General features: G+C 41.6%; 1 protein-coding gene across 1 annotated transcript; it reads right to left on the bottom strand.

Moving 5' to 3' along the window:
• Window positions 1–577: 577 nt before the first annotated feature.
• Window positions 578–26,943, bottom strand: jam3b (junctional adhesion molecule 3b). The gene is made up of 10 exons (XM_029848647.1): window positions 26,813–26,943; window positions 26,095–26,231; window positions 6,181–6,249; window positions 5,985–6,098; window positions 5,758–5,910; window positions 5,163–5,365; window positions 3,999–4,098; window positions 3,794–3,923; window positions 3,663–3,717; window positions 578–3,246 (listed from the first exon to the last, which is right to left on the bottom strand). The coding sequence occupies exons 1-10, from the start codon at window positions 26,941–26,943 to the stop codon at window positions 3,211–3,213; spliced, it is 1,128 nt and encodes a 375-aa protein (XP_029704507.1). The 3' UTR covers window positions 578–3,210.
• Between the last annotated feature and the right edge of the window lie 241 nt (window positions 26,944–27,184).

Genomic DNA, 27,184 nt, shown 5'->3' with positions numbered 1-27,184 from the left:
AAATAAAGATGTAATATGGGGGAAATGAATTTGCTCAAAATGTCCAGAACCCATTCAATTTTTGTTAATCTTCAATTATTTTTCAAATGCCATCAAAATTAAACTACATGAATATGAAGGCTTGTTGGATGCATGAAATAAATATTAATATAATGTGAACAAGTACCTTAAAAATGTGCAGGTATATCTGTTTTTTTTTAATTTAGAAGGCAATTGTTTCCTCAGAAATTAGAGTCATGATGGTCTTTGGCCAGATTGATTGTGATCTATTTATGAGCCAATAAAAGAAGACTGACAGACCATCACAGGACACATTAAAATCAACTTTAAAAAAAAAATAGAAAGAATGAAACAAATTGGACCTTGAAGGATCAAATTGAATGGCAAAAAATATTAATTCCACTCTGTCTGTCTAATGTATATCAAAGTAAAATCTTTTTTGTTATAATAATGATTGTTTTAGTGACTTTGAGAATTCCAGGATATGCAGCAAACTTTTAAAGTCATTCTTAACTTTTGAAAAAACACCCCTGAGTGTTTACCCACCCATACAGACAAAAGAAAAAGTCTGCAGAAATCTTAGAAGTGAGTTTTATTGATCACAAATTGAGAGATTCCGAGAAAGAAAAACAGCCCATACTGGCTCCAAACAAATTCTACCATGTCTGAGTTTATTTCACAAATTTTCTTTAGACGATGGAGCGGGAACAATGATCAGTTACCTTAATCCGTCCTTCCCTTAAATGTCGACATTGTTTTGGTGTCGGATGGCGTCTGTGATCAGAAATATCAGCAGGATAAATGATGTTTCTGACACTCTGCTTTAAAAAAAACACCCCATTTCAGCTTTATTATAACAGCATGAAATACAGTCAAAGAATTAGATTACCCAACAGCACAATGCGTTTTTTTTAAACATGTTACAAAGCACAGCTCAAAAAGGGAACGTCCTTGCTCTTCGACTGTCCATCCTTGTCTTGTGTCTCATAATGCTGTGTCTTTCTGGAAAATAATCCCCTCTATATTTAGGCACTAATATATTTCTATGACTACTTCAACATATCTACACCTTCAAATCAATGAAAAAAAGTATTTACAAATGTTCGCACACGTAAAGAAAGGTGGAAAAGTGTCATTCCTCTCAAACGCCATGGTGACATGGTCAGAAAAATCACGAAGCCTTGATGCATAATTTAGGAGACAGACTTCTTTAAGGCACTTAAGAGGAATGAAAGTTGTCAAAATGAACGAAAAGAGTTTGTATCTGTGATCGTGTTAGTAAAAGCAGTCTTGATGGGTGCTCTGCAATAACCACCTAGAGTTCTAGTGTGAGGTCTGGAGGGATCAGCTGAGAATTCCGTCTGCTCTACAGTTAAGTGGAACTCTGTGATGTGCACAGCGTGGCCCTGTTCAATAGCAATGCGTCTTTTAAGAATTTATGAACCCAAACTAATAGACATATCATGGTTTTCCTCCATGTGCACTGTTGCAGTCAGCTATAGGAATCATGTGATGTCTCTCTCTTATGGTTATGGTGGTTTTCTACAGGTCACGGCTGCAGACATCAAAGTTCCACGTTTCCAAATGAACTGCCTAATTAAGATTTGAATAAAACTGACATACAGCTGATTTCTCCACCCCCTGTGAAGGATAAACAGAGTTACAATGGATTAGGAGCTATAACTCTTTCTGATTTTGAGCGAAACTGACCTTTATAATCTGAGCAACGTTGACCACTTCTTAAACGTGCAAACGCCGGGCAGATCCTCTCTTCCATGACTGATAGTGAACTGACTGAAGTCCGTATTTAAAACATTTATTCATAGCATGTGAACAAGCTGCTCAGAAATTCTTTAAAGAGGGGACGAATAGCCAGCAGTCCCTCATCCAAATTAAATAATAATTAATAATCATCAAATATCTGGTTAAAATGTCTTGTCTTAAGCAGCGTGTTCATGTTTTAAATTATGTAAATTGTCACCTCATTTCAGTGGTGCATGGAAAGAGTTTCATACTGCCTCAAAGAGGATTCATTTTTTCAACACTCTAGACAGCATTCAGAGGGAAAAAAGAACAAATATTGTATATACAATCAGAACACATGGATATATACAGACCTTGCTGTATATTCTAGTGGGAGAATGACAACTATCACAGTAACATGTTCCAAAATTGGCCCAACTGATTTAAAAACTAGATCAGTAATTGCGGTTTATTGTGGTGATAATAATAATAATAAAAAAAAAACGGGTCATTTGTCCTCTGGAACAGGTCAATGCATTGGAATTTAAACACAGTTTTTCTTCTTGTATTGTTTGGGTCTGGAAGATTAGCAAACTAACAAACCCTGTGTTCATCTTATTGTTATTATCATGTAATACTGACAGTATTATCTCCATCATGGACAGTAAATTCATTATATACAGGATGAAGAGTAGGCATTGAAGGACACTTGAAATGAAGAAAATGCAGCACTGATTGAGAACAGATTTGCACAACATGTGAGTGGCACTCATCAAAACCTTTACAAAATCACTATCTACAAACATGAAAATGCTTCCCAACACAGGCTGAACACATTAAATATGTAAGACCCACCATCAAGAATACTATCTTGATATGATAATACATGATTCTACTGTTCGTTTGTCTTTCGTTCTCTGATTGCAAAGACAGCTTGATGAAAATTGGTATTTTTTAAATCAACAACTAAAAAAAACACGTTAGTATTTTACAAATATTTAAAAAAGTAAACCTTTTTCTATAGGCTTTTTAAAATATATTCCATCAAAAATAGTCTGACATATTTCAACAGTGTAAGAAATGTTTTTTGAAATGGCAGAGGGTTCGAAGCTAAATGTACAGAAGAGTACAGCGTGATGACAGACGAGTCTGGACGAAGGTCATGTCTCCTTTTCTACTCGCGCAATAATGTTTAATTTCCCTCCACCTCAGCTCAAACCAAGTGAAAACTGTGAATAACACCTGTATGAAAGACTTCAGGTACGGGAGATCAAATTTGATGCATGAACCTCAGTCCTACATGAATAATCCCAGAACACTTCCTGTGGAAACCTGTCACCTTTGGCAAACTCGAGTATTTGAATCACGTTGAGAGTTCAGAGCGTGAAGTGCGGCAACGCCCTGGTCAGACAGCACGGAGCGCAGTCCCACATGTCACCTCCAGTCACCACATCGCCCTCCCCTGCCTTAGATCACAAACGATGACTTGTGTCGGAAATCACCCTACACACACACACACACACAGACCCATAATGAGGAAATTATATCAACATTTTCTGCTTTAGAAACAACGGGTAAACCCCTTATTTCAAAATGACAATGAATATAAATACAATATCTCTCCTAGAATGTTCACTCCATATGCAAAATGGATCTAAGGGTAGACACTTTTTTCATCTTAATCTTTTCAATTGTCTGATATTAAAAAAAAAATTGTGTGTACGACTGGCTAATTTTGTTAAATTCACATCATCCCTCTTCAGTGGAATCAAAGACAGCTTGCTCACCTACGCACAATCATTAATATCAACAAAATCAAGACCGTTACATCTAATTTATTTTTAGGTTATCGGACCGTGTTGATTGAAATCAAATATAAAGCACCGCAAGCTGTCAGGGCTGTACTTTGAACTACCAACCTCATCCTCTGTCCTGACGTAGTCCACTCCATCTCCCTTAGCAGGAACCTTGTAACTGCAACACACAGGGGGTATTATGTTTGATGGATGACACGAACAGGAATTCATTGATCGGTGGGATGAAGCCTTACTTGTTCCCTGTCTGTTTTTGGCTGGAGAAGAAGCCGCGCTTGTAGGCACAGCAGATTCCCGCTGTTATGCACAAGAGCACCACCACCACCACCAGCACTCCCAGTACAATCCCGACAACATCGATGTCATCTGTGGTTTACAAAGCACGGCTCGATCTTGCCGATTTCTTTACACACAGGATACTTGTGTCTGTGGCACACTTACAGATCTCCATCTGCTGCGGCGGACACTCGGCGTATCCTGCGTCGTTCTTCGCCCTGCAGTAGTATGCGCCTGCGTCTTCTTTTCTGACGGCGACGAATTTCTGCAATGCATGGGCACGTTCGGAATGCAGATTTATTATGATAAAATGTCATTGAGTTTTGCACACACTGACCGTGGCATGCACTGTTTTTCAAGGACTCATATAGATTTCTGTTCATGAAATGGGCTCAAAAAAGAAATATAATCCGGGAATATTGTTTAATGAATGGGGAATGGAAAGATACAATTTAAAATACACTGTAAATAGTCAGAGAGGCCGGAAGCAGAATATATGGAAATGACTTTGGTCACGGTTAGAGGGAGCAGAAGAAGACAATCTCTGATAACAGACAAGTGATATTCCATTCCAACAGCGCTGGCAGTTTTAGATACTAGAGTGGACAAAACCATGAACCGAGTTCATCCATGAAGAGATCCGATAAAACCTTCTAAGGACTAAGGAAACTGCATGGTCAAAGTAAAATCTTTGGCCTGCTCACTGTGAATCACTATGAAAATATACATTTATTGGGAAATATTTTGCCTGTGGGTTGAAGATTTCATATTAGTTTGCTTTCGTTTTATGAGGCATATCAATAAAATAGATTTAAAGGATTAAATAAAAACTTTTAAAAAAATTGTCAAATGGAATTTGATTTAAGCAACTACAATCCGGTGTAATTGAAATTGTGGGCATGGGTTGATGGGTGCAATGTCCTCAGAAGGAGTTCAGCAGAGTCAACACTCTAAAAATAACAGAAGGAGACAGTAAAGGACCCTCACGAGTTCATGAATGTAAACTCGGCGATGCGGTGTCAGACATACAGATGTACAGACTTTACATATATGCTTTGCTGCATCACGTGTTCGAGGCCAGCCTGAAGGTTGTCAGAGCGTTGGAGGTGAGAGGCAGGGCATACTGAGCTGTGTTGGAAACTGACTGAGAATTGAAGAATGTGCAAATGAGGACAGCAGATTCCCCTCGTGGCTCAAGCCCTCTCGCACCATCAACTGTCTCCCCAAAATATCTGCCCCCACCCCTGGGCGTCAGGCCACCATCCCTGCTGCCCCGCCTTTACTGCTCATGCATGTCCTTGTCCAAAACGCACGAGCCAACATACTAACCAGAGTGCCCGTTTCTGAGTTGAGCGTGTACGAGGAGTTGAAGAACTTGAGGCTGGTCTTTGGGTCATCAGGAATCTCCTCCCTGTTCTTGAACCACTGGTAGTGAGATTTAGGAAAACCTTCCTCTTCCACACAGCTAAGCTCGGCCGACTTCCCAAAAGGCACTGACTTTGGGACGCTGCATTTTGGCACCACCGGTTTAACTGCAGAGACACACGACATTTTCATCAGAGCCGCCACGGGGGGGGATCACAGTGACGCTCAAACAGGCACCTGATGGTTCATGATGCTCTGGGTATATGGCTGTTTCTGTCTCTGCATCACAGGAACTGTGCCACCAAAATATGCAGGGCTTGCTTTCTTTAGCACTGCGATTCAGAGCATATGCAGTTTCAGAGGTTTCCTCTTATAGCCCAGGACACGCCCTCGCAGCTGGGTGGGTCTGGTCATAGACACATCGCGGTCTGTATGCCAAAGGCCACTTACAACATGGTGTCATCTTACAGCATTTAGCATGTGAATCAATAAGAAAGATTTCCCTTTAAGGACATAATATTGTCCACTTTTCTTTGACCTAAAACACACACTAACATACCTCTGACAACAAGGTCAATCACAATCTCATCAAATGACTTCTGGTCATCGGCGGCAGTGACCTCACAGCGATATTTGGCCGTATCTGATCTCGTGGCGTTGGTTATCAATAATGTGGCAGGTTCTCTGATTACAGCTCTGTTCTCCAGGTCACCTATTGGAATAGAAAATAAAATAAATGAAGTGTATCATCTATACAATGAAATAGCCGTAGATGTGATCTGTTACCAGAGATCTTCTTTTCGAAGTACACATAACTCGGCCCCTCATTTGTAATCTTCTTCCATTCAATTCTGGGATTGGATGTTGAAATGGACTCAATCAGACACGATAACTCGATCTCTGCGGGACAGAGACAAAGCGATATTAACCTCAACACGCCTTTTTTTTTGCAGTTTGCGTGTTTTGACTCGGTCGCCCTTACTGTCAAACTCATCGGTCCATGGTGAGTTATCGTTTGTTCTCAGGACCACCGCCAACACGCCGACATAGCCTGAAAAAGGAAAGAGGCCGGGCAGAGCAACGTGAGCATGAATTTTCATGATACGACGATGATCTCACACTCCATGCACAATACCAGCTGACATCCACTGATGTGCCATGCTTATTTTAAGGCTCCCCTTGAGGATGTTTGTAACACATTCATTCATCTTAAATTTCACAAACAGAATTAAGGTGCTGATAAATCTGAGTCATCCTAGTGAGGTGGTGCTTTGGCCATGGACTCTATGTTCTTGTACTGACCAGCTTCCATTTTTAGACGTGCTGATCAAACCACTGTCTGCATCTTTGATGATGGAGGTTGTTTCTATGCATAGTGGATAATTGTGCAAGGAGGCATGTACCCTTTTCAGGGCAGGCTCGCCATGCCAGTGGTTCAATCGCCTGCTGACCCCCCCCCCCCCCTTCCCCTCCCTCTCTATGTCTTTTCAGGCCTGATGCTGTGGCTCATGTAGGACTAGCAGTGCAATAGCACCCCGCAAACATTTGCACTGGTATGTAGTGGAGAGATACGACCCTGTGAGGGGACACTGCTGAATCATCGGGACAAAACAAACAAAAGTAAAAGTTCAAAAGTTGCCATGCCAACCAGATCTTAAATGCAGATAAAGTGAGGACAGATGACGAAATGACGAAATAACTTTTTCAGGAAAAGAAATGATCCTTTGAAAGTCTGAAAAAGATTCAGGGGAGAGCTAAACGCTCAATTACCTATGAGCAGTACCTAAAACAGTAGTTTGAGGACTTTAAAGTGTTAAGTCAATAAAAAGCTATTCCACAAAACAGATGACATGAGATGGATAGGAAATGACACTTCACACTCCGGCTTCCACTGCCATGACCTGAAGGAAGTCATCCACGCCTTCATCTCCCCCAGGATAGAGTAGCGCTGCTACAAGCTACCCTGCTGAAGTGCTGATTGTGTCTGAATCAGCCCACAGCCTGAGATCTTTACGTGGGGCCCATGTATTTGTTCCTACATCAAGGTTAAAAACCAAAGGTTTTGTGGTCGGCTTTGGAACAGCCTGCTCAAGGAGATAAGTCTGGCTGGGTCAGTGAATTCTTTTAAAGGTTATGCAAAACTCCCTTTTTCTGTGCTTTAGTATATATATTTGCATATCCCCAGTGCCTCCCCATCCCATAGGTGTCAGGTTCGGAAACTAAGTCAATGTTTAGAAAGATATGTAAAATGTGGAATATCTTTCACGTAACAGTGACGGTGGTTTGAATAACCCTGCCCTTGTGCTGGTCTCCTCCCATACAACCCCAGCTACCTGTGCAAGGATCTGCCATTGGGCGCCACTCACGCTTGCTCGTTGGGATTTGGAGGGTAAGTCAAACCAGCCATTCAGAGCCACGCTTTGAAACTGGAGTCTTTACGGTCCAACTGTGCTTCCTTCAGTTTTTTTTTACCACAGCACATTACTAACATATCATTCAGACATCAAGGAACCATGTTGATGTGCGTGAAAGAATAATATGCCCCCTCTAAATCTTGTCTTAAGACAGACTTTTACATGATGTACAATTAGCACATGTAAAAATATTGTGTCATCATTTTACTATTATTTAGATTAGGATAATAATAACAATAACAATAATAATAATAATAATGTGTTGTGAATGATTATTGTAATGATGTGAATAATATATATAATGATTATTATCTGTGCTTTATTCCTTTAAAACTTTCTTCTTCTGTTGTGAGTTCATTAATGTCTTAATTCAGGCGATCTCATCGCTCCCAAAATCCATTCATAATCTCCATTGCTGCAGAACATTAGAATCTTTGCTATCTCCTCTTCTGTATAATCATTAAACCTTATTTAATAACGCATTTAAACCGACCCCTCTTTGATCAAGTTAAGGGTGGCTCAGTTATGCTGCGGCCCATTTAGATTGCTTGGGTCCTTCCGGCAAAGAAAAGAGCTTCTTTCTGTTATTCATCTTCACCCAAACATAGATAACGTATTTGTGTGGCCAGTGGACGCAAGTGTGTAAGGTCACCTGTTAAAGCAGACGGTGTAAGCTGATTAGCCCACACTCTTTCTGGTGATCAAGACAAGACAACAGCTTGTTTCAGCTTGAGTCATGATGCTGTCTGCTGGTTAAAATTAGGTCACACCTACATAACCTCTGGGAATTTGTAGAAAGTTAAAGTTGGAAGTCTTCAGTCAGATAGCTGGCATTCACACACACAGATCGAGAGTGAGGGAGCGCGAAAGAGAGAGAATTTATGAGGAACAAAAGCAACACCGTGAAATGTACTCCCAGGGGATTTAAGTTTACTTCTACAGAGCGCCAATAAAAAGTTCCCGACAACCTATAACAAGAACTTTTCCAAGTTAGAACTTGAAGATAGAATCGCAAAGGAGTAAGGAAAAGAACATTCACCTTTTTATCTGAAACTAGAGAGTCAAAACATCACCTATCCAGAGAAAGCCTGTCACCTTTTCCTGCTGCTTTCTGGGAACTATTAAAAGCTGCACACAGAGGAGACATGTTTTCCAATACGGAGCATTTCTGAGAGCTCCTGCTGCTGTCACCACACGAGTGTACAAATGTTAGGCCTCTTCTGAGAAGAGTGACAACAGGCTTTATCTATAGGCATATCTATAGGCCCTTTAAAAAAGAAAGACTAAATTCTGACTGACTCCATGTCTCCATACCAGGGTAGAAGCTCAGTTCTCTTCATCTCACTCTTTCATGTACCTGAGGAAAGAAGTTATTTTTGCTCCTTCTGAAAAAATGTGTGTGTGTGTGTGTGTGTGCGCGCGCGCTGGGCATGTTCCTGCTTATGCCTGTCTGCGTGCACAGTGCAAGGAAATCCAAAAATCCAAGAAAGCCTAAACACTGAAACAGAGGCTAACAATAAATAATTGCAGGTGATTTATTCAATAGAGAGACTTGCTGCATATTTCAACTCTAGTCTGACAGAGCAAATGGACAGTATTGCCCCCTTCCTTAATTCAGAGAGTATTAGTGCAGATTAGGTGCCTAAGTGAGCTGAATGTGGAGATAAAAAGCTTGAGAGGTCTGCCATGGATACAGCTGTCCAGGAAAACGCACAAAACCCTCATAATCTAAAAACCACAGCATAGTATCTTTACATTAAAACAAAAATGAGACGCTGCACAATAAAGAGTTATTTAAAATTCTGCATCATTTACATTACATTTCTAAGAAGAAACAGCTGTACTGTCCAGGGAGGTAAACGTATCTGCGTGTGTGAGCTGTAACTCGAAAATCTCTGCTCGATCTATTAGTCTCGCTCAGTATAGTCGTTGACTTTCCAGCAGAGTCAAAGACAAATATGGAGCCCTGGTTTGATTTTTGTCTTTATGTTTGTATTTAGATTATTGTTTAAAATATAGGCAGCCATGTGGAATGTGTGTGATGTATATTAGGCCCACTGTGTATATGCTGTGAAAATCACATCTTCTTCTTTTATTTCCTGGACACAGCTGTATCAAATCTGGTAATCTGAAAATCTGCATTAAAGTTTTTTTAATCTTCCTTGCAGCTCCCAGGACAGGCGCAGGGTTTTCTTTGTAATCTTTGTAATGCCCCCATGACCTCCTCTCTCCTCCCCCAGGTTTTCCATCACTGAAGAACATACAGTGCAGAGAGGAGCTGGTATTTTTCTCAAGTCTGCACTGTGTAATGAATCCCTCCTTCCTCCCGTTGTTCCCCTGGGAGACCGCGTTCGTTTGCTGTACTGCAGCTCCGTGAATCCAGAGAGGTGAGCCTGGGATCATAAATAGAAAGATTCAATTAAACAGCCTCGTGATATTCCCTGCGGAACACCTCCGCCTTGTGCCCGTGGAGATTCCCACGCCCCTCTGGAAGCTCAGACATCAAAGTATACTTTTACACCCAGTTCTGCCTCATATCAACCAGTTGCTGTTTAGAAACGCCTCACGTATTTACATGCTGCTCCATCTGCACAGTCTGCGCATATAAACTGGCTTTTCCAGAACAATATCACCAATACAGCTGTTAAGTTTATTATTCTTTTATTTTTTATTCTCTTGTCTACTATTGTGAAGGTTAGGTTTCATCAATCTGCATAAATGAGCAGTGTCACTTTAAAAATGTGAGGTTGATCCATGGTTTTCTTTGTAGGCTAACAGAAATGACCAGCCTGCTGCAGGCCAGTGAGTCCTATCATCTCTGACATCGCCAAGGCTATGGCCTCCAGATGATTTATTTTTTAGCACCTACAATATACTGTGGACACACATTTTCACTGCTCGAGCATAATCTCTGGGTCCAGTCAGCATGTGCATCCCAACACACGTGTAAAGCACACAGCACATGCTATATATGCACCGCCTGTAGCTTTGGTTACATGCATAACATGCCCCAGATACCCCTGATGCATATTCAGCACAGCTTTTTCTACTGAAATAAATTTGTATTGTAGGGAAACAACAAAGAAGCAAGCACAAGCAAATCAAACTCAGTGAAGAAAATGATGAGGGAATCCCGACATGGGACCCCAGCCATGTGATTGACTCTCTGAATGGATGTACGTGACAATACATGATAGACAATATCAAAATAATGCTGTCTTTTCCTTTACATCATGGTCTGGACAGAAGCCGTCATGCTGTACTGCTGTACGTGTGAGTTGAAGTGGATATAAACTTGTTCTCACACAATCTAGGTGAGTGTTTCTAGCTGTGCATACGACGGCTGAGACTCGGTGCTCAAAAGTTCAGCATGAGCCTGAAGCAGAGAATACCCAAGTAAAAAATGAGTAATTTCCAAGGAAGAAGCTGAAAAAATAAATCTCTTCCAAATATAGTAAGACAATTTTATCATACTGAATTCCCACAAAATGTACACAACTACTGTTGTAGTTCAATAAAGTTGTCAGTAATAAAGAAATGGAAAATGATTGATTATTGATTTCTATATAGTAACTGCATTTTAATTCATGGGAAACACTAATTTGCTTGTGACTTTGCTCTATGATGTCAGCTGGGACACAAAGCCTGACAAATTAAATCATAAGAGCATCACATATTACCATAAGCTTCTTTCTGAGAGACGATTACAGCTGGATCCTAGACAAAGTGTGCCGCGTTGCTCCAGTTCCCATAGCGATTTTCTAATATTTCCATAGTAACTAGTTCTTTCGCTGCATTACTTCCTCCTCCTCCCACTGGAGACCAGCACTGAGACAGGCTCCCTCCTGCTTTCGGGGGTGTGGTGGAGAAAGTAGCTCAAATGTGGTGACCTCAGATGTGTTGTTCTAACAACAGTGAAGGACAACTTTTAGGGCTGGGCTGGTGGAACGGGCTGCAGATCGACCCCCAATGTATTATCACAGCTGTGATCGTCCCCTCACACTCCTCAGGTCTTCTTCCACTTCTCTGTTTGTGCTCAGGGTCAGAGAAACCATCCACGCTATAAAATAAATTGATTGTAAGTTAATATTTAATAATTAAGTGTTATTGTTAAATGATTGCAGCTTCTTGAACGTTGCTTTTAGTCTTCCTGATGCATAAGAAGGTATCTCTGGAGAGTTGAGGAAGCCGTCCAGAGACTTTTACAAGATTTGTAGACAGTGCTTTTGGCTCTTTAATATACTGACTCTTTAAAACAAAAAGAACTGTGAAAAGAATATGCCCCATTGTCATTAATAAAATAAGCCGTAGTTGCAGGACAGTGCCTGTGTTGTAGTGGAAAAGCATGGATTTGGATTATCACAGAGGAACTATTCACGAGATAAAACAAACATGGCAGTAGGTTGGGGTGGAATAATCTCTGTATTTGATCCACTAGGGAAATCCCACTACTGCTTTGAGGAAAATAATTTGTTTGAAGTTCATGAAAATATGATCTAAGATAGCAGTACAAAGTTTTATTTTCTATTTGGTAGTCTTCGTCTATCTTACTTTTACAGATAAATCCATTTTTTGAATAAAAACTGCTGTAAGAGAAGGGAAAACGACACGCAGTCCCTTTAAAGCAATAAAAAAAGCCTACCTTATAAAGAGTGTGTAATGATCTGTCAGCTGCTAAGTGAAAGTCCCTACCTTTAAGGACCCAGAGCACTGTATGTAAGATATGTAGCTATATTAAACCTGCTTATAAATGTATCTCGTGCTGGACAGGGTGTGGAGTGCTCTGTGAAGTTCATAATTTAAAATCATGGCAGTATTTGGGTCATGGATTGAAATAGTCATGTAGCAGCTTCTTAAATTGTGACATTGAATTATGGAAATTTAAAAGTAATATGAGTCAGTTCATGACTGATGGTGAAATGAATGTTTTTGTAAAATTCATCAACATGGAAGAACTCAAAAAACAGAACAACAGACATTGACATATGAAATAAATCGTTATTCTTAAATTACACTCAAGGAATGAGAACAATTGCAACTTGCAACAGATGCTTTTGCAGCTGCACAATAATACTAATATATGCAACCCTGCTGATGTGACTCAAATTTAACAAACATGACAAGTTTTGAAGTGCTTAGTGCCTGTGTGCATTCTAGTTGCTATGGAGATTAGTTGTCTTCCCTCTACATGTTGACAGGTATCATCATGCATTAATAGATGTGCTTATAACACATCAGCTACTCTGTTCAAAGTTGTCTATTCATGCGTGAGGACCGCACCACCAGCGAGATAGTATTTATATGCAGCATTTGAGGAGAGCTGAGGTCAGTACCAGGAACCAGATGTAAAATGAGAGGCCTAACCCACTCTGGACAACATTGCTTATTTGAAATGTGTCACATGCTTTATCTTTATTTCATAGCACCTTTCGTACAAGGAGGGTAACGTAAAGTGTCGAACAGGTTAAAGGTTAAAAGACATTTACATACAATCGCAAGCATACGCTCTTTAAAACGTGATACATATAAATATATATATAGTGCACTGAGGAACCAGGTGAGGAAACATTATGGAGCTGGTCTGGTTGGCCACAACTCCTCCATGAGACATAATTCGATATCACAATTTAGTGAGGGTGAGTCGACTTAATACTGTAAAAGATATTAGGAAATGAAAATATCAAAGAACTACAATAAACTTAAAATAACTAAATTAAAAATGAAGTAAAACCTGGTGAAGGTGAAAAAGACAAGACAATGTTAAATGATGACACCTCAAAAATTAGGGCTAAGAGTCTGAACTTGTGGACTCAGATAAACTTGTTCTTTTGGATAATCCTGGTATCAGGAGTTCATTCAAATGCATCCTATCTTTTCCAGGTGTATACAAACGCGGCTCAACTGTCCCCACAAGGGCTTCTTATGTATTCATTTATTCCACATTTACATATGTGCCTGCTGCAGGGCCTGATCTGTGAGCCTGGTGAGACTGGGGCAACCCATGTGCCTTGCTGCTGGTCAGCCCTCTGATCCGGGCAGGGTCAGAGTCTTGGCCTGAGCCAATGAGAGGATGCAGGGGGAAAATGCGGGGGGTGGCCGGGGTAAGGGAGGAGCTGATGGTGTCACTGAATGCCTGGGAACCTGTCACTTTGTGTCAGCGTTAGCCTCTACATCTGGCCTGCACTCACTTTCACCTCAAGCAAAGTATGCCTAACTCGTAGGACTGGACCACAGAGTAAGAACAGCAACTTTCACTCTTCCACCTTATTCACAGTGGCGTTCGCTTACCATGGTGCCTGCAGACCATCACTTCACATCACCAGAATCTCTGAATTCCAATTTAATTCAAGCATTTCTATTTTGAAGAGTCCTACCATCAAAATATAAAAAGAAAAGAAAACCCGAGCAGTTATAATAAATGCTTTCAGGCTGTTCGCTGCATAATGTTGTTTTATTTCCTTCCACTGCTGCAAAATCACAAGGAAAAACAACAAATTATTTTAAAAAGGGAAAATAATTATTATATTCTCCATGTGTATAGAAAATGATTTTCAGTAAAATTCATGCAAAACTTGAGGTAAATCTGCTTCTACGACTATAATGGCATTAATAATGAGTGTTTGAGCTTGCATTAAAATATCAGTCATTCATTTATCAAAGCTGTAAGATAATCATATCTGGCCCGCTGTACGAAAATAGTACTGTTGTGTTCACAGCACACATACGTGCCAATGGAGACCTTTGTTTTGTGACACAGTTTCAGGCGGCAAGAGGGAATGAATGCTTCATTAATCAGAACAATAGTGGATGTTTGACCTAGGAGCGCACAATTATCATGGACAGCCTGTGGAAATATAGACTGGAGATGATGACACTATATATATATAAATATATACAAACAATCCTAATTTAAGGATAATCAATGTGTCAAAGTTTACACGAGCTGTCTGGTTCTTTAAAATATTAAGAAATAAAAAAAAATTAAAACAACATTCTCAAAGCCTGAGGAGGGAAAACACCTTGAAGAGACCACAATCCATCACACACACACACACACACACACACACACACACACACAAACGTGCAGAGGCAAATTAGGCCCTATAATCATGGGCATGAAATTGTGGGTGGAGCTCTGTCTAATTCAAATCGTGAATTTACCTCCTCACAAAAGATGCTCAATATCCATTTTTAAGCTAGTTAAATCAGAGGAACAGAATATTTGATTAGCAGAAGATCAAGCCCCACGTAACGGATACAGTATATTCAAATTTGTCCCTTTTCTCCACAGTGTCGCCTCTAAGTTTTAAAAGAGAAGGAAGGCTGCGAATGGAGATAAATGAGCACCAGTTCCAACTGTAAGCTGCAGCTTAACAATGTGCAGCACTGTGCTAATATTCTCCAAAGAGTTAAACAAAGAAATGTTTAACATATAAACGCCTGGTCACTTATATTTAGTATCAGCATCGGTCTCTGTCTCAGACCCTCTCCGGCAAAACATGTGAGCAGAGGTAGCTTTGGTTGCCTTCTCCCAGGCAACCGTCAAATACTGCAAGCAAAGACTGATGAAATAATTGGCCATTCATTTTTCCAGCTCGGTCATCCTCTTGAGGGAGACAGCAACGTGGCTTCGGCAAAACAGAAGGCCACAAGGGTGAGCGGGCCTCCCCTGGCTCAGCTCACTGTTATGCGAGCAATCTGACATCCAACACATGCTGGATGTCCAAATGAATTGTTGAGCTCATGGTGGCAGCTTTAAGGAGGTCTAACAGAAGGGGATAAGGGCTTATTCAACTTACTAACACAGTTTTTTAGGATATAGTCCCAATCCCATCCCCTGCTTGGATTGGAACCACTTCTGTGTGAAAGCACACGACGCTCGGTGCCAGAATTAGCTCGTCACCACGCTCCGCACAGATGGCATCAGCGGCGCTCATTGCAAATGCTTCGCATTCTAGTCCATGCTGTCCGACCCGTTCCTTAATCCTAATTAGGAATGCAATTTCCACACGGGCCTTTTTCAAGCATGATGAAAATAAACATTTATATGGCCCACCTTCAGCGTGATCTAACTTTGTATGATTCCAATAGTTCAATGATGGTCATATCAGCCGATTAGCAGAGTAGCTTCATAATAACTATCGATACTGCTTAATAAATTGCTGTATGTCCTCTGTGAGCGTCAACATTCATCAGATCATTAGCCAATGATACATACACGCAAATCTCTGGATAACCTTCTGACGCCTGTCCGTTAAACCACACATTAAAACCTCCCCCACAACTTTACACATGATGCTTAGTTACATGACACCAACAGATACCAAGTTAATCAGCATGCTGGGGTGTGTAAATGAGCCTTTTTGACCAGCCAGCATTTCCTTTACCTGATAATGCTCGTTTGTCTGGTGATAGTGGGGCCAGATGAGCCCTGTTGCCACAGCCTGCAGAGGCAGCCAATCACTGCCAAGTGTGTGGATGGTGTGTGTGGCTGGCCACAATGAGCTAAGGCCCAACTGACAAGTGAACAATAACAGAACAGCACACAGCAGACATATGTTGACTTAACAGGTCCAAAAGGTTTAATGTGGCTCACTTCCTGCGTGCTCCAAGGATGGGTGCTGTTGGCTAAAAAGAGCTGAATTGAAAATGGGCAGCTTTTCGCAACAAATGTAGCTTCTTATACGATTGTTGACATCTTTTGTAATGCAGAGAATTGCAATATTAAAAAGACACAGCAAGAGTGCGGACAAATGCACTCATATCTGAAACTGAGCTGTTGCATGTTTCCGGCACTCTGAGGGATAATGTGTGAGATAGCAGCAGGAAGCTTTATAAAGTCTTTATAATCAGGCCTCCCAGCAGTACTCAGCTCAGTCGTGATGATTCTATCACTTCTGAAACAGCAGGCAGAGCTGTTCCCAGACCTTCTACAGTCTAAATGCCTTTTACTGGTTTTTTTAAGAAACATAATCATCCTGTTTAAAGAACAGCTGGAAATAATGTATTTGATTTTAGATGAATCGCTGGTGGAGAAAACAATGAACTTTATAATAAAGCTACTTTCATGTGGGCCATAACTTAAGATATACAATTCAGCTTTTACTTTGTATTTTCATGATTTTGAACAGTTTCATCAGACATTTATGTATGTAATTTCAAATTCTATAAGCTATTAAACAAGTTAATCAGAAAACAGACCAGGTTAAATCATCACACAACAGTTTGATACTATTGAAAGCAGGAGGATTTAATATCCCACATTTTTTCTACGTGTGTGAGTAGCTGTTTAAGAAATAATTGGAATAGCTGAGATATCGAACTGAGCAGCTCTCAAGCACAAATCTGCCAACAAGCTGCCCCCGCAGACAACAAATGTGCAGAAAAGCACACTCATGTCTGCGTAGGCTGACAGAGAATGTTGCTGAAACAACAGCTGAGCAGAGAAACCATCTGAGGGTCCTGCTGCTGACCCCCCACCCCTCCATGGAGCCACGCTTCCATCACCTGCTCGCGGAGGAATCCTTGATGAGTTTCCGTGGGAAATACCAGACAAAGGCACAAAGGCACGAGACAGCCAAATGAGCCCCAACCCTCACACACACACACTTGCACTTCTATCTTTGAAAGGACTCTCGTAGACATACTACATTCCCCAGCACCTCACCATCACAACTAAATTCCAGACCTTAACTCTAGCCCAGCCTAGCCCAACCTTAACCCGGTTCCAACCTTAAACTTAAAAGCAAGTCTGAACCCCCGAATAGACCTTTTGAAGCTGTGGGGGCCGGCCACATTGGCCCTCAAGGCATAACATGTACAAGAACAAACATACACACACTCTATGTGTGTATGTTTGAAAAGTGTCCAACCCTTAAAACAACTTTTAAAAAATATATATTTTATGGTAAAGCAGAAGACAGCTGGTGACCTCAGTCACCCGATACATCTTTATCATCAGTCAAATCAATGCTTTGCTTATTACACACACACACACACACACTCTCACACACACACACACACACACAATGGCAATAAAGGTTAAAGCCATACACAGAAACAACACAATTCAATTACAAGTCTTTAGAAAAACAGGAATATTTGACTAAGCAGATTACAGTGTACTTCCTGGTGCTAACACGCAACGTAAGAGAAAAATGTCCTGCACACATCTGGCACCGAGTTTACCAAGGAAATCAAATCTCTGTCTTATTTTTACTGTCCAAATCTCGCAGAGAACGCAGATAGTTTGGGAATGATTTGGATGTGAGTGAGACATTAGTCAGAGCAAAGAAAACATTTCGTTAATTAGAAACAGGAGTCATCAGCCTGCCAGTAAGAAGCATCTAGACTGTGCTAAATTTTCTGGTGTGTGCTCTGCAGGCTGGCCCATGACAGATCATGTCTCGGTCAGCTTAAATACATCATCTCAACATAGAAACAACAGTATTAATACATTTCCATCCAGGAAGGATCCCATACTGGGATCGGGCTGAGGCCCAGCACCGTGCAACAGTCATTCAGGGCTCATCCCTCAACGCAGACATGAATGTCTCACTGAACAATGCTCAGAACTGCCCAAGAGGAAGCTGACCACAGATGTGAGCGCTGATGATCTTGAGTGTTGATGATTTGAGTTAAAACTGTAGGCTCGCTCGGTTCTGCATGAGCGACCGCGGTGAGGAAAGGACATTGGCGGGGTGGGGGTGTAAGTCGGGGATTCACTGCACCGTGCACTGGCCGGCCGGAGTGTGTACAGAGATGCTCTCTGGCACTGAGATGTAGGATCCCTCTGAAACTGGGAGAAATCTCATGAAAGTGCAGCACCATCGGTCTGATTCTACTCAGAATGGGCCAGAACCAGTGGCTGTGTGGGACCCCTGCTGTGCCGAACCTGGGAAGAGTGGTGGGTGCACAAGTCTGTTGCATGTTCACCGCGCACACATGTAATCCCAGGCCTGGCGTGTGGACCATATAGACTTTACCATAGCGGACTAAAGAGCTTTTGTTGTCCTGTTTTCTGCTGTTGTTTTATTTTTTCACAATAAATTATTTGTTGCTCTTTGCTTTTGTATGTTGAATATTTTAGGAAGTACACATCTGTGCTCTCCAGATCCTCGGCTTCTAGAACATAACTCTCGGATATAGCTTTGTTTAAAGTGAGACGAGGAGGACAAGAAGCAGATCCGCAGCTCATCAAGACACAAGACAGGTGCAACCAGAATGTCTGGGGATCGTTTCAGATTTCCGAACCCAAACCCACAGGAAGCTCCGTCTCTGTGAACATTTCTTTATTCGCCTTCATTCATCTTCCTCTTACCAGCAACTCAACCTACCTTCTACGCATTACAAAAAAAAGAGAATCGAATTTAAATTATGCATCCAACATGTAGACACGTACAAGAGTTGCATATTTTAAAACACCGAATGTCTTTGATGCATATTGACTGAGACAATAATCTGTTTAGTTAATAAAATAATCAGATATGTTGGAACGCACAAAATAAGGTGTTTCACATTAGCTCTTGCACAATTCTTTTAAACTGAAAATCCCACCAAATTCCTTACACTATATGCTCACACGAGGAGTTTCAGTAGGATCCTGACTTCAGAAGCAGAGGAGTTCTCGGGGAGGAAAACCACAGCGTAGATAAGATGGTCATTTTGGGACTGACTCTTACAGGATATGAGGTCTGATGTGGAGGAACTGGTCATTTAGTTTAATTGCAATCTCAATGGCAAAGAATTCAGGAAAGCTCTTGACGCAGATGGGCTGTGGAACCTCATCAACATTTAGCCCCATTCCAAAGTCTTCTGATTATCTTCAGTAAACCTGTCACTGCCTGGGAATCAGTTATTTAGTCTCATTTAGTCTCTACAAACATTTTGGAGCTTAAATTGTCTGATCAGCTTTGAGGCCAGGGCCCACTCATTTGGAGTGACCTGTTACAGTGATGACCAGCGCCTGAGAAACCTCTGAGTCACGCTGAAATCTACCCAAACCGCCCTTTCCCCCGATTGCTTTCTATGACACACATGCAAAGACTCCTATACTGAAGCCTAGACGGGGCCACAGACTCTGTTACAAGCTCGCCACCTATGTCAGGCATCCTGACAAATATCTGAAGCACGTACTTACTGAAAATATGCCCTCGCACACATGTGGCAGTGGCACAATGTGCACGGAGCCTCTACATGATTCAGAGCGGAGCATAAAAGCACGGGTGATCCAAGCATTCATGATTGATTCTGACAGAATCAAGAAATTCCATTAATGCTCAGGGATATCAACCATTTACACTCTCTTTAAGTATTTATTCTTGTTCCTCGGTAAGACCCTTTGAACAGAACAGCTCTCTGTTCAACTGATTAACAAGTTTTACAAGAACTTTTAAAGAAGAAATTATGGTTCTTAGGATCACGCTGCAGCCTGGACTACTGCGTGAACATGTCGTTTGCTAAAATATAGGTTGGTAAGAAGTAATAGAGCAACCAGAGGGGACAGACCTCACACCATATGGGCAGATGATCTGGTTACAATATGCTAGCTTGTTTTGACTGCTCAGCTGTAGGCATTCTGACAGAACAGAGGGTGCTCCATGGCAGCAGTGCTTCTCAGCATAGCTCAGCATAGCTTTTGTTGTGCACAAAAAAAAGGCTCTGATTATGCAAAGGGACAGTAGTCACGGAGCTTTTTTCAAGCCGCTTTTTACCACTCAGGTCACTTACATTCAAAGTCTGCATTGGCACATTCACCCCATCGATAGAGGTGACCTCAGAGTAGCATTAGCTTAGGATGAACGTTCTCAAACAAGGAGTATGAGTCAAATTCAGTATTGGGCATGTAAGTAGGTGTGTATGTATGTATGACCTGGAAACCACTGACCTTTGTGTTAATATAGGGACAATTCTACACCCGAGTTTCAGTTGGTCACTGCTCATATGAATAAATCAAAGTTTAATGCGCTGGCTGAAGTTTCTCCTATGCTTAAAGTATTTCAGTCTCTATTTCGCAATAATGTTTCTCTGAGTCTCCAACTTGTTATAGTTTCATATGTAATAAAATATCATGGGATTTTTTTTCTAAACACAGGGTGATCATTTAATTTAAGTTACTATTACTATGTACCAAATACCAATTATTACCAGATATCAATGTGAGCAGCTAAATAGCCTCATTTTAAGATGGCAAATACATATTCTGATTCATTTAAGACCTTTTATTAAGTTTTTCATGCATAGAAAATAACATGGCAGGTGCATCCAGAGCACAACGCTGCAGCCTGACAGTAACCTGGAGGTGGTGAACATGGTGAATAGAGGTGTGGAAACATAATTACAGGCTACCAGATATAACAAAAAGTGCTTCAGGCATGAATCCTTCTCATTAACAGGGAAGGTTCCTGTGGTCAAAAATAACAAGCACTTTACCAGCCCTTTACCTCCAATGAGAAAAGCTGCAATCACAGGAGACTGATTCATTCAGAACAAGTACAGATTAAACCTCAGATACAGAAAAAAGGGAAAAAAGAACCTGTTCTTCTCAAACTCAAAAACACTGCTGCCTCTCACCCACTCTGAATCCGAAATAGAAATGCTCTTAAACACATTACTTCTCGAGCTGACTTTAATATTTTAGCTGGATATTTTAACTCACTTCCATTTGGGTTCTGTGTTATCATTTCTTTAAGCCCCCTGCGGATGACTTATCGCCACTTTTCCACAAAGCTAATAACGGTGCTGCTTGAGACAGAATATGAGTTGTCCACACAGTGAATATTTTTTAATGGTGGGCTCAGTGCTTTATGATGATCAAACACCTGAGGTTGTCAGATGACTACTGCCTTGTGGCTATTTTTAGGCAGTAATTGCCCTTTTGTTACAGCCTGGTAAACAAAGATGAATGTAGAACGATTATCTGGTCATGACTCTCAGTGGGAGCGCAGCCTCCAGCTTTTTCCTCTCATAGCAGCACAGCCACACGTACCTCACTGTCACGTCATTAATGAACCCTATAATTATTTCACTAAGCTGACACTGTCCCAATGTTTGATCAATGCTGGTCTCTTCTGACCTATTGATGGTCTCCGGTGGTGTCCTGCGCACAAATGAGCATGAGCGCTTCTGTGGCGCTTCCTCCCTCCAGGGGCCACGTGATCACAGATAGAGATCATCAAGCAGGAATTCTCTCTTGGCGCCTTAAGCTCAGAAGTCCAAAAAAGAGGCGGAACGGATGGTATTCTTCATCTGCAGCCTAAACAACCAACCATAATTCTCTGTAAACATGCATTTAACCTGATTTTTGCGACTGACACGGATCATTTCTTCACGGAACCCTCCCTTTTGTGGGTCTCTAATTAGGAATTTGACTCTCGGGAGGCAGCCCTGTTCCATAACAACATGACTAAAATAGTTTCATACATGTTTTTTAGCATGTTTTACATGTTTTAATTACAAAACTTGAGCACTTCCCAGAATCTGCTGAAAAACAGGACAAATGCAGAACAGAAATTCTCTGCGTGAGCTTAAAACAGGCTTACTTTTTCAGAAATGTACCGTCACACCCAGCTGAGCTTCCTTCAACCCCCCCCTCCCTTTCTCTGACCTCAGCCAGCCCATCCACAGGATCCTTTTTATCTCTCAGGAAAACAGGTGGTTATGATTGTAAGGCTGAGCACATATGATGGAGGTTCCTGCCTCCATGTGTTTTCTGTTTGGAATGCTGCATTTGCTAACACGCACTCAGGTTTGGGAGGGACACAGCAGATATTTCTGGTTACGCCTGTGACGCTGATCAAAACACCACCACCCACGCCTGCTCAGCTGTTTCAGGTCATTCCACAGTTTAACTATATCCCACGTTCGACCTGCTGTTGCTCTGATATCTGCACGAGTGAACGAAATGTCGTTCTAATGAAAATGTTGCCCAGTTTTAACGTGAACGACAAAAGTTCAAATGGATCGTATTCACATTATTAGTGGTGTGAATATTTCAGAAAAGTATGAACTGCAATCTCTTTATTCAAGTCAAAAAGGAAATTAATTAATTTAGGAAAATGGTGAAATATGCGGATCAATAGAGAGAGATTATGTGTTGACTAAATCTTAACATTTTTCAAATTCTAAGAAAATCCATTTGTCCTTCAGCCACATGCGTTTAAGTCCACAAAAGCCAAATTTCCTTTCTCACGTGAGGATTTATTATTTATGTATTTTGAACACCATTTATGTTACTTGATTAAGATGGTTTTATATTTTTAGCTGAATACATATTTACAAAAAAAAAAAAAAGAAACCAACACGCAGTTAATCCCAGCATGATTTTCACTTATATAACACAAACATGAATTTGAATACAATATCTGCTTTGGAACAGACCCAGCTGTACTCCATGTTCATGGGTTTTAACACTTACGTTGTGAGTGGTCCTTCTAAACAAGGTGTTTTTTTGCAGGCACCTCTGAGAGACAGGAGAGAACGACTCTGGACTCCAAACTGTAAATGCTCTGCCGTGAGGGAGACTTCCCTGTTTGTCTTTCCCAGTTAACTCTGCCATTTCTGTCTCTGCAGTAAAATGTCACTGTGTGTGACTTGCCCACGGGGCCTGTGGATGCCATTCAGTAAGTGTTCCAAACATTTGCTCACGAGCTTTGGGTGTGTAGAGAAACATCTGACAACACACAGCTCCTGGGGGAGCCGCTCTCCACAGTTATCTCGGGGTGCACCGAATTCTGCCATGACAATCAGCTATGGCGGATATGCCCAACCAGGACAAACGTGTCGACACTCAAAGCAGTCAAAGAGTGCCCTGGCTAGCATCAGCCAATAGACATTTGACTTATGTGAGGTGGATGCAGCGGCTCCACGACAAAACACACGAGACGACCACTTCCTCCCATATCTTATCCAGTCAGATAAACATGATTTACGTTGACAGCAGGACAGAGATATCTCTAAAATGAGGTTTGCCCTTTTTTACTAGGCTGTATATACTTTGCCTGCTTCAAAAGCTAAGATCCTCTGACCATTTTTAATTCGAAATATGTAAAAAAAAATACTAAATTCGGTGTCAAGGATTGAAGCAGATGTGTGTATTAATATCTAAAACATTTAAAACATGCCAAATATTTAGGTCATGCGGCGTATTTTGACACGTCCCCGTGCGTACACCTTAGTAGGAAGCACATTAAGTGACAAGGTTGGTAAAGTCAGCACTGGAACATTATAATGCATTTCATTAAATGAGAATGCACTCTGCCGTGTACTTAAAATAACAATGGAGCTCACATCTTGCTGTCAGATGACTGAGCTGATATTTCTATGCACGGCCATGCTAGGTTTAACCTTCACTTGGAATGGTGGCACTGACATGCCCATTAAGGAAGCTGCACTCGTTACTAAAGAATGTCATTAATTAAAAATAACGATATCGCACATGCACGGAAATGTAACTGCCCTACAGAACAGAGGGAGTGTAAAGTCAACGCGCTCACCGCTTTCTAAATTTCATCCCGTACTTTGGAATATAAAAACATCGTGGCAGGGTTTCCAAAATACAAAAAGGCCTTCTAATTAAAGATGGTGCCTAATAATACTAATAAGCACCAATAGCCTAAAGGGGTCATCCAGCACGGGGCCCCGGGCAGCTTTGGTCTCGTCAGATTAGTCCTGTATTTAAAGACAGTGGTGACTCTGGCTGAGAGTCAGTCAGCCACATGGTTAAACCCCCTCCATGCAAGACAAAAGACATTCTTAAATCTGTGCCAGCTCACTGCCCACCCCCAAAAATTGCCAATTGTTCTGCTCCCAAGCTCCATCGCAGCTTTTCTCAGGGCCTAACCTAACCCTAACATCATTACTGACTTTCAAATGTTATCAGCGAAAGGAAAAAAATACAAATGAGCCCATAGCCTAAAGACGTGTCAAGAGAGACAGTGTTGATAGAGCAGCAACAGATTTCACCACTGCTTTTCCTAATTAAGGCAAAGAGAATGAGCCTATTCACGCACACCGATCACACAAGCTCCTCGTGTCTCTACACTTGCTTTGATCAGACTTCTAAAACCATCCTTCCAGAATTAGAATTCTCCAATCCTTCAATTCAGTACAGTTTTTCAATTTTGTGAACAAAAATTGAACACACGCACACAAACAGCTTCCACCAAATACTGCCATCGCTTGGATGAACCCACGTGGCAATAGAACCATTTCTTGTTTGTGAGAGAAGATGCAACAAAAACAGTTCGGTAGACTGACGTCAAAGTCAACGCAACATTCTCACAACACGGTCTTTATGCACTTCCATTGCGAGACAGCCTGAAAGAGCTGAAGGAGCTATAAAACTTATCAACAGGAACAATAGTTGACGGCTCTACCCAACACAGACCAGGTGATGGAAGGATGAGTTGGGGTTAAATTAAATTAAATTAAATTAAACCATTAGGACAGAACACTGGTTTTATCTGGGATGGAAAGAGGGAACAGTCACTATAATGTTGCTACAGGTTCCAGCGCTCTGGTTGGAGCACAAGCAACAAGTACGTGCGTGTGCGCGCGCGTGCATGTGCGTGCGTGTGTGTTTGTGCAGTATTTATATATACGCGTCTTCATCAAATGTTCACAGTAAATATTTGTTTTCAATTATCGTTAAAAATAAATAAAGCATTTGTAAAAAATATTCGCATCTTTACATTGACATAAAGGTAAATAATTATAATAATAATAATAATTGTTATTATTATTATTTATGTACACAAAAAACACCGCAACCCATCGTCATTAGCTGGGGGAAGGTGGGGGGTTGTGCTGCCGGGCAGAGCGCCGCGGAGGTGGGGGACACTGACCGGCCTGGTGGCTCCTCCAGCGGACAGCCCGCTCCACTACCCCGCAGGGCTGGAAAACCGTTACTCCGCATCACTTCTTCACAAATCTCTCCTCCAGAACAGCCTAAAGGGTCATCGCACCCCGGCTGCGGGGCGACCTGAAAGCCCGCCCGGTTCCAAAACCGGGAGCCATCTGGCCAAACTTCACAACGTCAAACTTTTCCGCGAGAAGAACGAGGAAGAATTACGCGCTGGATTAAGCGGAGTGTTTGATTCAAATCTGCCCTGCTAAGCTAACATGTTGCATCCACACACTTCAGTGGTTCCCAAATATAAACTGAGCGAAAACAGAAGGAGAATCGCTTCGTCCAAGCAGCTCAGGTCAAACACTCTCCTCTTAAAGTTGAAGCAGAATGGCGACGATTTGCGTTTGGATAAGAGAACAATTAATCCCTGGATGCCTTTTTACTTTCCGACTGTCCGATCGGACTGTGGCTGGAGTTTACCGTTAGTTGCCAGATTGGGTTTCTTCTGGCGCACCAACTCGTTTTACAGCAACGCTGCGCGTCAACGCTGGCAAACAGAGGCAGAACTATCTAAACACGGACGAGCGCAAATTCTGAGAGTACTCAACAGCTTTTGGTAGGTTTGAGTACTTACAGTGAGTTGAGAGGAGAGTCAGGAGACAAGCCAGACGTGTTCTCGCCATCTTGGTCTTGATGCAATGTTGGCTTGGACCGGACGTACATGCGCAAAGTACCGACGAGCTTTGGCGTGGATGGAGAGAGGGAGAGAGACTTAAACAGCCAATGAGAAGGAGAAAAGAGAGAGAGGGGAGGGAGGGGGAGACGGGGGGGGGGAGGGGGGATGGGTGCATATATTATGTTTCCATGGCTACCGAAAGCATCGCTCACGTAGACGAGAATTTATAGTTGACACAATGTGGGAGGTTTTTAATACAGGCAGCAGCTGGAAATCACTGAAGGCTTTTATGTTTGGATAGAAGCAGCAACGCTGCATCTCCACCTTTCTTACTTTATTCAAAATCTCTTTTAAACATTGCGAGTGGTGACCTAGAGGTCACAGAAATAGCACTTTTGTGTCCCAACCAGCTTTAGCGTCAGTGGAATATAACACATTTTTCAGGCAACAATTAAAGGAAACAAGTATATATTGTAAGGTTGGACATGTTTATTTATACAAATCAATTAAACGCACAGTTTATATAGATACAGCCTGTAATCTGATACCTGTAAACCAGATACTGAACACAGAAGGACAGAAGGACACACAGGGAGGAGGGGGAAGACAAAGCAGAGGTGACGGACAGATGACGTGAGGTCGGTCAGGATGGCAGAGAGACACAGGTGAGACACACAGGATGGACACATCCAAACACTCCGGATCCCAGGTCAGAGACGTGCTCTGGACTTTTGCCTTCGCTGAACGCAGATTTACATTTGTCAGGACATGTGATGAATCCTGAATGTCTTCAACACGTGGCGCCATTTTAACTTTTTATAATAAGATTATAGTGCTCTTTGTGCGCTGCATGAAAACGGAAGATGTAATGTTTGCTGAAGAAATAATGAAAACGCTGATTATGTCTAAATTTAGAATTCTGTCTAATTATGCTGCTCCTGTATGGATTTGCATTATATAACGCATGTAAATCAGAAATTCAAGGGAGATTAAACCACTTTGTTGTGGTGGGGTTCATCTCTGCAGGTTTATGTCGCTGCCTGATGTT

The sequence above is a fragment of the Takifugu rubripes genome, chromosome 15, assembly GCF_901000725.2.
Source record: "Takifugu rubripes chromosome 15, fTakRub1.2, whole genome shotgun sequence".
NCBI lineage: Eukaryota > Metazoa > Chordata > Actinopteri > Tetraodontiformes > Tetraodontidae > Takifugu > Takifugu rubripes.
The sequence above is the reverse complement of the archived record's forward strand: the minus strand, read 5'-3'. Positions and strand labels throughout refer to the sequence as shown.